We start from the raw sequence: 14,954 nt of genomic DNA on the forward strand, positions 1-14,954 counted from the left end.
CCTGCCCCGAGTGTGACAGCGGTTGGGCCCCAACCCCCTGATCGGCCCTGCTCTGTGGGTGATAGAGGGTGGCGCCCCAACCCCCCTCCACGGGCCTTGCTCTGTGTGTGACAGGGTAGAGCCATAACCTCCCCATTGGCCCTGCCTTGAGTGTGACAGGGTGCAGCACCCCAACCCCCTGATCCACCCTGCTCTGTGTGTGACAGGGAGCGGTGCCCCAACTCCCCTATTGGCCCTACTCTGTGAGTGACAGCGGGGAGCTCCTCAACCTCCTGATCGGCCCTGCTCTGAGCCTGACCAGGGGCTGCACCTAGGGATTGGGCCTGCCCTCTGCCACCCGGAAGCAGGCCTAAGCCAGCAGGTCGTTATCTCCTGAGGGGTCCCAGACTGCGAGAGGGCACAGGCCGGGCTGGGGGATGCGCCCCCCCCCCCCGAGTGCACAAATTTTTGTGCACCATGCCTCTAGTCTATATATAAAAGGCTAATATGCAAAGTGTTCCCTTGGGAGTTCTACTGGGAGACTGGGAGTTTGGTTGCTTGTTATGACATGTGCTGACCAGCAGGGGGTGGGGCAGCAGCCTGTAGCCAGGGAAGGAAAGCCCTGGCCGGCAGCCAGAAGGCCCAGATCAGCCCTGATTGCGTCCCAGGCCTAGGGACCCTACCTATGCATGAATTTTATGCACTAGGCCTCGAGTTATCAATAAAGAAGCTCTAGGAAAGTCATTCTTCCAAAAGTGGGGCCTGGATGACATGATGCAGGATCATACCGAATGACAACTTATTGATAGACTAGAGGCCTGATGCACAAAATTCTTGCAAGGGGCTCGGCCCTCGCAGCCCTGGCTTCGTCTGGAAGGTCGCCTGAACGGTCATTCTGCTATTTGGTCGAATTAGCATATTAGTTCTTTATTATATAGGATACTTATGTCTACATGGTCTATAACACACATACCATTGAAACAAGAAGCAATTATACACCATATGAAGAAAACATGTATAACAAGAGGCTATTGAGTATAGCCATTATATCACCCATGAGGAAGTCACAGAAAAGCAAATTACAAAAGCTTTCTGTTTCTAGAAATGAGTCTTGGGTCCTTAAGATTGAATGATTACAGTCTGAATGATATGTTAAATGTGTAATTTCTTTTGAAGTGACATTTCAAATGTCAAGGGCAACACACAAATGTATCCAAGAACACAATACTGCTCTTATCCCAGGATGAGATGCCCTATTAACTCTGCTTAAGAACTTGGATTATTTCCTAATTTTCCAATATTCTCATTCATTTGGCTGCTCTGGATCACACAAAGCCTTTCTGATTTTCATTAAAATTCTCAATTGTAAAAGATTTCTTTTCTTGGAAGAATACTAGAACATTTTGTCATGCAAAGGTTTTCCAGGAAGTGAGAGTGAAAAACATTTTCACAAGATTTCTTTTCTTTTTTGATTGATACATAAGAAAGCACTGGAGGGAGAACTTAACATGGAACATACTGAGGACACTTTAGGTGACCCATCTCAATGAAGACGAGTCAGATTCCAATGTTGGTATTATCGGGAGAGTGTTTAGATGCTTCATATTCTCACGTTATAGGAAAGTAATAGATCATACTGGCTAACAGCTCAGTTTTTTGGTCAATTTTAGTCATTTAATGGATGTATTGCCAATTCTGTTAATTTTTCTAAACTTCAGATTCTTTATCTGTAATATGTAAAAATCTATAGTATGCACCTGTCTCATAGGTTGTTATAAGATTCAAATGAAATAAATTCATGTTAAGTGCTTGGCATTTCTCAGAATATACTGAGCAACTGAAAAATGTTAATGACTAATTATAGGGAGCACAAGAAGACAAACGCAAAAAGACACAGCAGTTCATATGCAGAATACTTCCTCAACATAAAATTCTAAGTCTCTGATTATATCCCATTTTAGGGAAATTTAAAATAATAATAACAATAATAGCAAATAATGCTTATTGATCATCAGATATGTACCGACACATGAGTGCCTTCATGAATCCTCAAATGTAATCCTCATTGAGGAGTTCCAGTTGCAATAAATCTGTATTTATTAGTATTTGATTTCTCAGTACATAGGAAAAGAACCTAGTGTTCACCACTTTACTTGTTTCAATGCTGAAACAGTATTATTCCATCAATTGCACAATTTGCAAGTAAAGCTTTTCTATAAGTTGTCAGTTACTGACAAAACCTCAGGAAAAGAATCAGATATATACAACTGCAGGATTATAAATATTTTCAAATTATTTGCCCATCTAAACTGACATTTCTATAACTCATTTATCCAGTTAAATAACACTTTGTCAATCTGCTATGTGCTAGGCATTGTACAAAACACTGCAGATTAAAAATAAACTTGAATAGATACAAATATAGTACCTATCTTCATGAAGGTACTATGAAGGTACACATGATTTAACTTATATGTGAAATCTAATGAACTAGTGGGGAGATAGACTATAAACTTATCATGACACAAAATTGTAACTCTAGGACCACTAGTCATTATGTCTTTCCTGATATTATGAAATAAGAAACATAAAACAACACATACAATAAATTATTTTCCAAAATTTGAGCTAAGTCTAATAAGCCTCTAGATCTATCTTTTTCCAGGGACAGTAGGAGAGAGAACAGATTAAATTACACTAAATGGACATAATCTGTCAAACAAAGAATGTGGAGAATTCTACAGTATAAGTGAACAAGTATCATCAACAAATAAATCACATAAGAAAAAATAAATTAAAATCTCAAGATATTCAATGGAAATCAACAAAGTTCAATATGTAGATCTTATTTGTATTTTTATTGGAACAAATCAACTACAATAGAATGTTTCTGATCAATGAAAGAAAATTGAGCATGATCTGGGTATTGGATAATATTAAGGAATTACTAATTTTGCTGCTGATGATAATGGTGTTGTGATTATGTTTCTTAAAAAGCTTATTCTGTAGGACAGAGAAAGACAAATTCTTTGTCACATGATTTAACTTATATGTGAAATCTAAAGAACAAAACAAATGAACAAACAAAACAGAAACAGATGTAGCCAGATGGGAGGGGTGTTGGAGGGCTGGGTAAAAAAGGTGAAAGGACTAAGTACAAATTGGTAGTTACAAAATAGTCATGGGGATGTAAAGTACAGCACAGGAAGTATAGTCAATAATATTGTAATAACTATGGTGCCAGATGGGTACTAGATTTAAAAAGTGATCACTTTGTAAATTATGTAAATGTCTAACCACTAAGCTGTGTACCTGAAACTAATAGAATATAATATTGAATGTCAACTGTAATTGAAAAATAAAAATGTTTAAAATTTGATTTTAAATCTTTCAGAAAGAAACTTGGATGAATAATATATTATAAATGAAGGGTATGATGTTGTTAATTGTTGAAGCTGAATATTGGGTTCCTGGTCGTTGACTTTATTATTCTCTACTAAAAAAAAAACCCCTGTAACTATAAAGAGAGTAATATTCTGCTTTGAGAGACTAATAAAGTATTTCTCTGAGTCAGAAAAGGTTTTTATGAGGAACTGTTACTTGAGTTGAGATCTGAGGAATGATCGTGCTGCATAGGGAGAGAAAACAGGGTCAGTGTGGCTGCAGTAAAGAGAGAAAGTCTGAGTCCAAGATGAACACTTCAGGTATTTGTTGCTTAATGCCAGAAATATGACTGTGTTCTTCCTTCCTTATTCATACCTCCCTCCAGAGAAAATTTAAACTTGTTATGAGAAACGTAGTCCCTTTTCCCAGTCTAATCTTGACATTGAATTTTCTAAAATTCAGGCATATGCCCTGATTAACTCTTAAACTTCCAAAAAGGAGTTACTGTTATGATCCTCTCAATTTGCATTGTAAATAGCTGTATCCTTAAGAGTTGGCCCACACGTGGGTGTTCATTTAATATTTTTAGCTCAATTTGTTCATTTTGTATTCTAAAATACATCCATATTCAACCCAAATTAGTAGAAAATTGGCATTGACTATATCAACAATAACATTATTATTCTCCCTACTCCATCCATCCACTCCGCACGCAGAAGACTGTCTTTACTGACTTGCTCTTTGGTGTGATTCCATGAATCATTGTCACTGTCAGAAATAGCTCTATGGGAAATAATTTCTCTATATTAAGAGCATAGTGAAAGATATTATTCCCTATATCACCAAAGTGTCATCATCATAAAGATACACTTGGGAAATCCTCATCAGATCTTAATAACAGGAAAAAAGTATGCTTATGTATTTTTTTATCTCATGGAAATTTGGACTTGTATAATTTATAACTTATATTTTATGTAATTTTATGTGAGCTAAAATAATTTCTTAAATAATCATAGTTTAAGTAAATACATTAACTTGACATCCTCAGTTTTTAGCTTAGTTTTTGAGTTAAAAAAGGGAGGCGGGGAGGAAACTAAGATTTGTAGACCTACAGAATCTGCCAGTGGAACTCAGTATGAAATACAACTGGTTTTCACCACTATTTGTGAAATTAGAAGGGATTTGACTGGTACTGAGTGATATGAATATGATTTCTTTCATATCTATTATGCCTCTTCAGATAGACAACAGCAGAACTTGCCAACCTGAGTGTATTGTGTATGGGTTATTGGTGAGCCTCATCTACTAAATCCCTCAGTGTTAAGGTGGGAGTATTCCAAGCTGTGTGTATGTAATTACATATATATGGGTATTACATAATATATATACTATATAATACATATATATGTAATTAATATATTAAGGTCCTCTCTATAAGATTGACTCTGCTTTTTAAACATGGATAGTTATTTCTATCCAAGAGTAGCTTCACCTATTTATCCCAAGTTAACAAATAGATAAATATTATTCTTTGTGTGTGCCAAATGTGAAAACTCTTGGGAAATCTATGGTGTAATATCATTACCCATTATGAATTTCTTACAGTCTAAATCAAATTACAAAGTTTATACATGGTCACTAGAAACATCTTGAGCTATATTGGTAACACTGAATGTGTAGAAGTTATAATCTCAACATCAAAGTTAGGAGTTGTGAGTGCCTTTTCAATGCAAGGATTCTTTTTAACCCTGTGTAGCCACATCAGCAAAGCAGAGGGTATCTAAAACTGTTATTCAAGAGATATGAGAGACAGAAAGAAGTGATTACTTTATGGAATTATCATATATGTTCTAACAACATAATTTAAAAAAATTATCTATTACTTGATATTCTTCCAGAATTATTTCATTTGCATTGTATTTTTATTTTGTCAAGAGAATTTGCAAAGTTATATTGTTAACATAGTCTCAAGGAAAGAAATTTAAGATGTTAGAGCAGGGGTGGGGAACCTTTTTTCTGCTAAGGGCCATTTGGATATTTATAACATCATTTGCGGGTCATACAAAATTATCAACTTAAAAATTAGCCTGCTATATTTTGTCAAACATTTAATTAACTCACTCCTAATGCTGTGGCAGGGCCAGATCAAATAATTTCATGGGCCTTATACCCAGGGGCCAGACATTCCCCATCCCTGTGTTAGAGAAATACTGTTGCTATTCAATAGCATGCTTACCAACTGGATATTTCACAATAATCTTAAACTATACATTGAATTCTTTGTCAAATATGGGTAATACCACTATCATTTTCTGATTTACTCCTTTTATAGTTGACCTCATAGGATACAATTATTTTGTCAAGTTGCAAGTTATACACATTTTCCAAAAGAAAAAGAAAAAGCTTCTGGAAGTAAAAATCAGCATATTTAAAGAGGTTATAAACCTTCTTATAGTTATACTCTTGGGAAGAAGCCATTATTATACTCATCAAATTTCTTTTTAGGCCAAGACCACACAAATAGAAATGAAGAAAAGATCACCAACTTCTATGATCACTTCTTTGGATATGTTGGATGATGCTACTATCAGACATAAAGAAGGTAAAGTAAAAAATATTTAGATAATATTTTTAGTAAAAAATATTTTAGATAAAATATTTAGTAAAAAATACTATGAAAGGTACTATTCATAAGATTCACTTTTAAAGAAATTTTATAATGACTTCAGAATTTTATATGATAACTAAAATTTAAGGAATAACAGTAGAATATTAGGATAAACAATTTAGAAAAATTCCATAAATACAGTGTTTTTAACATTGGAAAGTGTTAATATATCAAGGTCCTCTCTATATTGACTCTGCTTTTTAAACATACAACCAGTAACTCATTATTATGCCAGTATTAAAGGGCATTATTTGGTAAAGTATATAAATCTAGGAATTATAAATTTTAATGTTCTCAGCTATATTCCATATTTGTTGTTTTGACAGATACTCCTATGTTTTTCTTCCACTAGACAGTTTGTCTCATTTTCATTTGTCTTATTCAGCTTCCATGAAAAAATAGAGGAAATTTACTTTTCTCTGCTTATTAGTATAAAATATTCCTCTTTTTTGCTAATTCCAAATCAGAAGTCTAGTTTCAAACCTCTCTTTACTAGTATATGCAAAAGTCATTTCTTATTAGTAATCTTTGGCAATTTTCTAAAGTTTCACTTTACTATTCTTTCCTTGCAGAGCATAAAAAATCTCAGAAGAGATGTCCATTGTGTTGGTATAAATTTGCTAAAATTTTTTTGATTTGGAATTGTTCTCCCTGTTGGTTAAAGTTGAAAGAGTTTGTCCATGTGATTATAATGCATCCATTTTCTGATCTTTTTCTCACTATATGCATAATTCTAAACATATATTTTTTGGCCATGGAATGTTATCCAATGAGTGCAACAACATTCAGTGTTCTCAGCATTGGAAACCTGGTAAGGCTCTTATTCTATGTTACTTTCATTTGCAATTTCAATCTTTTTTAGTTGTCATTATCCCATTATTTTATTTCATAACTTGAATATGTTGCAAATGCATTATATAAGCACAAGATAAAGTATTGTGTTCATGCTTTCCCACTTCACCATCCCCAGCCCTGCTTTGTAAATGTTCTTATCACTGAATAGGTTTATACCTAGAGTTTAAAAATCAGCCATTGAAATTTGGGATTCCTCGCCAGCTGCTTAGCAGTCATGAAATTATTCCTTTCCTCTCCTTTCCCAAGTATACCCTTTCTTGGGCATCACATCCCCATAGATCAGAATAGGATAGAAGTCAAATAGCAGACACACGTTCTTCGCTGACATCTGATTGTGAATCCTGACTACAACTGCACCTGACCCTGTCTGCTCTCACCACCTGTCTTTGCCTTAGTTTGGAGCTTATCCTTTGCAAGGTGTTGTTGGGATTCACCTATCTTTTTCATCCCATACAATGCAAAAGACAAAACAGATTTGTATGAATTTAAAAACAAGTCACATTCAAGCAAATATATAGTGTTTAATTTTTTCCCCTTTTATTAAGTTGTTATTGGTTAGTTGATTGGTGTTCATACAAACAGCCATGTTGCTACTAATTTTGAATTATACATTTACTTGATACCAAAACCATAATTTGGTAGAAATTACTTCTTCCAATATAGTTTTCAAAAGTCAGTTTTCATAGCTTCATCCTGTTTATTTCTGGATCATATATGTACTTCTTTTATTCTTTTGCAAGTTAAAAAATTAAATATCTTAACAAATATTCCATATACCAAAAGAAACTATTCAAAATGAAAAGATTTTCTACCCTCCAACATTCTTTTATTTTCTTCCAGATTGGCTTTAAAAAGTAATTGATGATTTTGTATACAGTGTTTAATATTAGATTTTTAAATAAAATGTATGAGTCTGTTGTAATAGACTCCAAAACTAATCAGATATTGACAGAAGAACTGTGAGGATTGTGGCTTTAAAAAGTTAGTTTCTGTGCATGAGGGTTCCAAAGAGCCATTGCAATCATATTCTCATCCATGTGTTTTGTTTTTATTTAGGTTTTTATTGGAATTTTCACAACAGAAATGATTTTTAAAATAATTGCCATGCATCCATATGGGTATTTCCAAGTAGGCTGGAATATTTATGATAGCATAATTGTGTTCCTTGGTTTAGCAGAACTTTTTCTAGCGAATGTTCATGGACTGGATGTTTTTCGATCATTCAGGGTGGTAAGTAGAATCCAAGACCTAAATTTTATTTTATGAAAATTTATCTCAGTTTTCTCAAACATAAAATGAAAGAATAGTAATAGAAATACCATTGGAACATTTGGAGTATTACATGAGTTAATACTGCCCCGGGAAAAAGTATGCAGTCTCTAATGCTATTATTTAACCAAAGCATTAAAAAAAATAAGCCATATATGTCACAAATTTGAGATGTAGTTCTAGGAAGCAGGGCCAGGGGTTCTGGGACAGTTTTAAGGAGCAAGGAAATGAAGAGCCCCAGAAGCTGAATGTCAATGCGTAACTAAGGAATTGGAACCAGTTATTTCTAAATGCAGGGCAGAAAACGTTATATAACAGCAGTCAGGCCAGCACAATGTTGTTATAAAAATTACTGCCAGAATCAGTATGTCCGCAAAGAAGGTTGATGGTAAGAATAAGAAAACTAGATAAGATAATAATGTTATTAGAATGATATTTATGAAAATATTAAGCATTTGATAAGTAATATATTGTCACACTCTGGCAATAAGTTGAAGGAATGAAGCAGGAATCAAGAGCAACCTGTTTTAATCCTTGTCCATAAGCTTTTCTAATGACTGAATGACTGAGAGAAATATGTACAAGATGTAGTTATCAAGTTTATGTAAGAAACAAGACCGGGAAATGCAGAAAATGTGATCAAAGATTGGATCAACATATCTGAAAGGCTAGTAACAGAATGAATAAAAGATGATTAAGTTTTATTTGGATAAATGTAAAGTCCTACTCTTGAATCCAGAAAGCAAAATATATACTAGGAAAGTTAAGGACAGTAGATAGTGCACATAAAAATGATGTGTGGATTTTAGATGACCAAGTTCATTTATGTGGCTAAAATGTTAAGGTAATCTGTGCTATACCAATTAAAAAAGCATTAGTAAAAAGAAGAAAAATATTCAAACTAAACCTGGAATGTTGTGTTTGGTCTTTTTTTTTAAATATATTTTATTGATTTTTTACAGAGAGGAAGGGAGAGAGATAGAGAGTTAGAAACATCGATGAGAGAGAAACATCGACCAGCTGCCTCCTGCACATCTCCTACTGGGGATGTGCCCGCAACCCAGGTACATGCCCTTGACTGGAATGGAACCTGGGACCTCTCAGTCCGCAGACCGACGCTTTATCCACTGAGCCAAACCGGTTTCGGCTGTGTTTGGTCTTTAATGTGTTTTTTTTTTAAAGGAAAACACACAATAGAACCTTTAATGGAATTCAGTGGAAAATAACAGGTTTTTTTCCCATATCATCTACATGTCAGAATGTGGGAAAATGCCCGATACAGTGTGAAAAGCAACACAGAAGGGACAGTTGCCCTACCAGATATTAAAACATATAGCTAGAGTAATTGTAACATAATATTGAACGGGCATTGACAGATCAATATGTATGAATTGTGTGTAAAAAGTTATAGAATATGTATGCTTTGTATTAGAATTGTCCATAAAATGAATTGTTAGTGGTTAATATTTAAATGTTCAAAACTGAATATTACATTAAATACTATATATTTGAATATGTATAATGCTGATACAGATTTTAAATGTATATCATAATGAATAATAACCAAGTTTTTTTGTATTTTGTTTCTTATTCCTGTGTTTTACATTGCTCTATTAGTTGCGAATTTTCAAGTTGGGGAAATACTGGCCAACATTTGAGATTCTGAAGCTGACTCTTATAAAGTCACTGGGGGCCCTGAAAGACTTGATCCTGCTGTTCTACACATTCCTGTTCTTTTCTGCTGTGGTCGGCACAAAGCTGTTTGGTTTGAGTTACAAAGCATACATCTACAACTTAGACAAAGACTGTCAACTTCCACGCTGGCACATGGGTGACTTCTTCCATTCCTTTCTGAATGTGTTCCGGATTCTCTGTGGAGAGTGGGTAGAGACTCTATGGGATTGCTTTGACACAGCAGGCCAATTCAGTTGTGTTCCTTTTTACATGATGGTCATTTTAATTGGAAACCTTTTGGTAAGTAACCCATGGTTTAAAATTTTCCTTAGGAAGCTGATGTAGTATAGTCTAATATTTTCATTCATGGACTCCAGTGGTCTATAACTGTACTGCCCAATGTGGTGCCCCCTAGCCACATGTGGCTACTGGTCAGTTGAAATATGAGTGGTCTAATTTGAGCTATGCCCAAAGTGTAAAACTATCCACTGGATTTTAAGTCTTACCCAAAAAAGTAGGTAAATTACTTTATTAGTAACTAGGGGCCTGGTGCACGAATTCTTGCACCTTGAAAGTAACTGTGGGCCATGAGGCTGTAGTGGGCACAGGGGCAGGTCTCAGCCCTCCTCCGCGCCCCCGCCCAGCCCCTCCCTTTGCGGTCCCCAGTCCCCTGTCTGCCAGCAGCCCCACCCCCGCCTCCACAGCTCCCATGGTCTGATGGCTCCAGCCCTGCTCACACCTACTGATGGCGCAGAGCGATTGGGGCTAATACCAGCAGCAGGTGCAAGCAGGGCAGCACCATCAGTGGGTGCCAGCAGCAGCTCTGGCACCAGCTGCAGGTGAGAGGGGGTCGGCACCAGCAGTGGGTGAGAGCAGCGGGTGCGAGTAGCAGCTGCCAACCCTGAACACCCCTCAGGAGCAGGGGTAGGTAGAGAAGCCCTGAGGGGCAATTGAGCCAGCAGCAGCCACTCGCACCCGCTGATGGTGCCAAGTGATCAGGACCAGTGTTGGGCACAGGCAGTGGGTGCGGGCGGGGCCAGCACTGGCAGCAGGTATAAGCGCCAGGCAGGACTGCGGCGCACAGGAGCAAAGAATTTTCAGTAACCACCAGAGGCTCGCCCCTATGACAGCGATTGGTGCCTTGTCTTAGTCTGGTGCCCCTGCTCACCTGCTCTACCATCCTGCTTCGACTGATGCCCATCATGTTCTGCAAGCGCGCCATGGTGGTCAGTGCACGTCATAGCGACCGGTTGTTCCGTTGTTCCACCATTCGGTCTTTTTGCATATTAGGGTCGTATATATACATATATATGATTTTTATTGAATTGCATTTTAAAATGATATTTTTATAAATTTAGTTAAATTAAATGTTAGTAGATTAATTTTAACTGTTTTTGTTTATGCTTTGAATGTGGCTACCGAAAAATGTGACGTGCATCATATTTCTATTGGATAGCAGTGGTCTATAACCTTCCTACTCAAAGTAGCATTGGCATCATGTGGGGGATAGTTATCAAAGCAGACTCTCAGAACCCAGACCTATGGGAGCAGAATCTACAGTTTAACAATATCCACAGGTGATTTGTATGCACATTAGATTTTAAGAACCACTTATGCATAACACTAATTGTCAAACTTGAATGTATGGTGGAATTACCTGTATAATTAATAAAAATATAATGCCTTGGATCCATTCCCAAAGATCCTGATTTTATTGATACATGGACATCAGGATTTTTTAGGAATCTTTATTTGATTAAATTGTGCAGCAAAATTTGAAAACCAATGTTCTATAAAACTGTTATGCATTAATTAACTAAGAGAGAAAGCTTTCACTTTTAAATATACAATCATTGAAGTGGTACTACATGAATTGAGTAAGTAGCTTTTACTTTTTCTAAGATAAAGGAATGGCTTATAAAAGAAAAATTTATTACGGGAGAAAAACAGGACTCAAATATTTGCTTTTTTCTCACAAGTGATAGAGATTAAGTACATTTCCCAAAAGACTAAAAAAATAATAATAACCTGATAAGTTAGACCCCACTGTTTTTGTTTTATATATATTACTTCACCTTTCATCTCTTAACCCAAAAGCAATAAATATATGGTTTGACTTTCATTATAACACTGTGACTGAAAAAAAGTAACCCTAAGTTTATAATATAATTTATGTTTTTTCCCCTTCTTTATTACTCCTCAAATTAGGAGAGGTCTTGAATCCTCCATAGCTTTGGTCATTTATACATCCTGTTTTTCGTTTTTAATCCTTCAAGTGACCAGGCTATTTTAAGTTTAGTGCTCACTTGAATAAAGCAGAAGCACTCTACAGTGTAAAAGTTCTTCATTTGTCCCAAAGTTCCAGTGTATTTTGAACTTTATTTTCATATGTGACATTCCTAGTACATATAAATATGTACACATGTATATGTGTGTGTGGGTAATTGTGTGTGTGTATCCATGATATAAAAAATTTCAGATTGTAAGCTCTTAAACATATAATTGTTGTAGCATAATTTTCCTTGTCCAAATTCTGGCACAAAATTTATTCTTTTATTTATTCTACAATTAATTCATTTTCAACATGTATTTGTTTATCACTAAGGTTGTGCTTCACATTGTGCGGGTTGTCTACTTAAGAGAAAATGTGGTTCCTGCTCTTATGAAGCTTATAGTCATGAAATCCTTACCTAACACCCTTTTCTTATTTGTCACCATGCCTAATACTTAACCAAACGAAGGGGGGAGGTGGCAGGGAAAAAGAAACAACCAACTACCTTAAATTATATTTGGTCTTGCTCTTTTACATCCTGAACTTATTGTCCTTTGAGAATGACAGAGAGGCTAATAGAGAAGTTCCTATAAGGGTCATTGAGCTTGTCAAGGGAGGCACTTGTGTGAGAAAAATCACATGAATCTCAGGGGATATTGGCATTTGATCTTGTATTTTCAGTTATGTGTTGTTTTTCATTTTCAGTTTGCCCTCAGAGACTCTGTCATTGGAGGTTCTAGAATATATTATCAGTTCAGATATTATCACCTGTAAGAAATTTCCAATTTTGAGCCATCCACATTTTATCGCTCCACCAAAATATTGCAAAGATTATGATTATCTATGTGATGGCAATATTTGCAATAATATTTTAATTTTCAATATGCATCTTACTTGAACTTTATTCATATATATATATATATATATATATATATATATATATATATATATATATGAAGATATAGGTACAAGCAGTCCATTAGGACTGAACACTATATGGTGGGCAGTTCATGTTTTCTCAGGTGTGTAAATGCATGAGAAGGACAGTAATTAGAGTATCTGAGAACTTCATCTCTTTAGAGAAGTTTTAACAAATGAGTGTTTGGAGATCTTCATAGACTTGTCTTATTTTATATACACACTAGAGGCCCAGTGCACGAAATTCGTGCAGCAGGGGGTGTCCCTCAGCCTGGTCTGCACCCTCTCCAATCTGGGACCCCTTGGGGGATGTCTGACTGCCAGCAGTTGGACATCCCTCTCACAATCAGGGACCACTGTCTCCTAACCACTTGCCTGCCTGCCTGCCTGCCTGATTGCCTCTAATTGCCTCTGCCTGCCTGCCTGATCACCCCTAACAACCTCTGCCTGCCTGCCTGATTGCTCCTAACTGCCTCTGCCTGCCAGTCTGATTGCCCCCAAGTGCCCTCCCTTGCCAGCCTGATCGCTCCCAACTGCCTTCCCCTGCTGGCCTGATCTTGCCCCTAACTGCTTGCTCCCTGCCGGCCTGATTGGTCCTAACTGCTTGCTCCCCTGCCAGCCTGATCACCCCTAACTGCCTCTGCCTCAGCCCCTGCCACTGTGGCTTTGTCCAGAAGAAAGTCAGACATCCGGAAGATGTCCAGTTGACCCGGTCTAATTAGCATATTACCCTTTTATTAGTATAGATTAATTGTCAGTATACTTTTTTAAGAGTAGATCTTAATGTTTGAAAAAATCAGAAACACTGGCAGAAAAACGTTATGTAAGTTTATATACAGTAGTTCCTTCAATAATGTCATTCACATAATGTTGTTTCAGCCACCCACCCATGACCCTGAAGTAGAATAAGCAGATTGGAAAATAATTGTCTTGTTTTTATTAATGTTTTTTACATGTGTGTATAGCTCACATTTATTTTATTGTTTACTGGTAGAAATGTTTTGGATCTTTACTTAGAAGTTTGGTGATGTTTTGTGACCAGAAATATGCTGTAAGAACTTAGCTCTTATTTATACCTATTAGCCTATGTTAAAATTGGTTTTATGTTAATTTACTTAAAGTCACAGTTTTCAAGGTCCTATGAATGATGTTAAATGAGGACTTACTATATATACATATTCTTACACATGATGCATGCCATTTGAACTTTGTGCTCTAAAATAATATGTAAAGCATAAAATGAACTAACTCTTAAGCTCATATATCTGAAGATAGAAGAGGAAACTTCCATAATAGACAATTATGTTCAAATTATTACTTTAAGTCTAAGAGAATAATTGATGTTAATCTTCAACACTAGAATCCAAAAACAGCATCTATACCTTATAACTATAAACAAGATAAAAATCTGATTCTCTGGAAACTGAATATACATAGATCATATTTCTTAGTGATAGTAAAATCAAAATATATATTATCATAGAGTTTGAATAACTTGCAAGTATTATTAATAATAATTTTTCTATTATTTCTCTTATTTGGCCAAAATTATTACTAAAAGTAATTGATTAACTTACCAAATCCCTATGCTTGCATGGGTCCAGAAATATTAGATGTGGGTCACAGAACCAGGAGTAGATGCCTCCCAATGAGATTCCTTATGGGTTTGCAGAATCCAAGAAGATATCATTATACATCTGGGGTAGAACTGAAGTCAGCCACTTTGAGTAGCAATTCATTTTCTCACCTTGCCAGAGGTAGCTTGGCTCAGTAAAAGAAAACAAGCTTTGAAATAAAACAGACTTGAATTCAATCTGTGTGACCTTTGATATTTAACATCTATAAAACTTGCCTTTTTTCCTCTAGAAAAGAGAAACAAATATTTCATAGACTGTTGTGACCTTCAGTTGAGTTCTAGCTATACAAATCTCTAGC

The 14,954-nt window shown here is 35.9% G+C and overlaps 1 protein-coding gene across 1 annotated transcript in view; it reads left to right on the forward strand.

Moving 5' to 3' along the window:
• SCN7A (sodium voltage-gated channel alpha subunit 7) overlaps positions 1 to 14,954 on the forward strand; it is an 82,115-nt gene that overhangs the window by 43,297 nt on the left and 23,864 nt on the right. The window contains 4 exon segments of the mRNA XM_006083180.3: positions 5,869 to 5,965; positions 6,604 to 6,842; positions 7,943 to 8,116; positions 9,773 to 10,129. Of these exon segments, the coding sequence (XP_006083242.3) occupies positions 5,869 to 5,965; positions 6,604 to 6,842; positions 7,943 to 8,116; positions 9,773 to 10,129 (867 nt within the window).

Source organism: Myotis lucifugus, unplaced genomic scaffold (assembly GCF_000147115.1).
Source record: "Myotis lucifugus unplaced genomic scaffold, Myoluc2.0 scaffold_5, whole genome shotgun sequence".
Lineage (NCBI taxonomy): Eukaryota > Metazoa > Chordata > Mammalia > Chiroptera > Vespertilionidae > Myotis > Myotis lucifugus.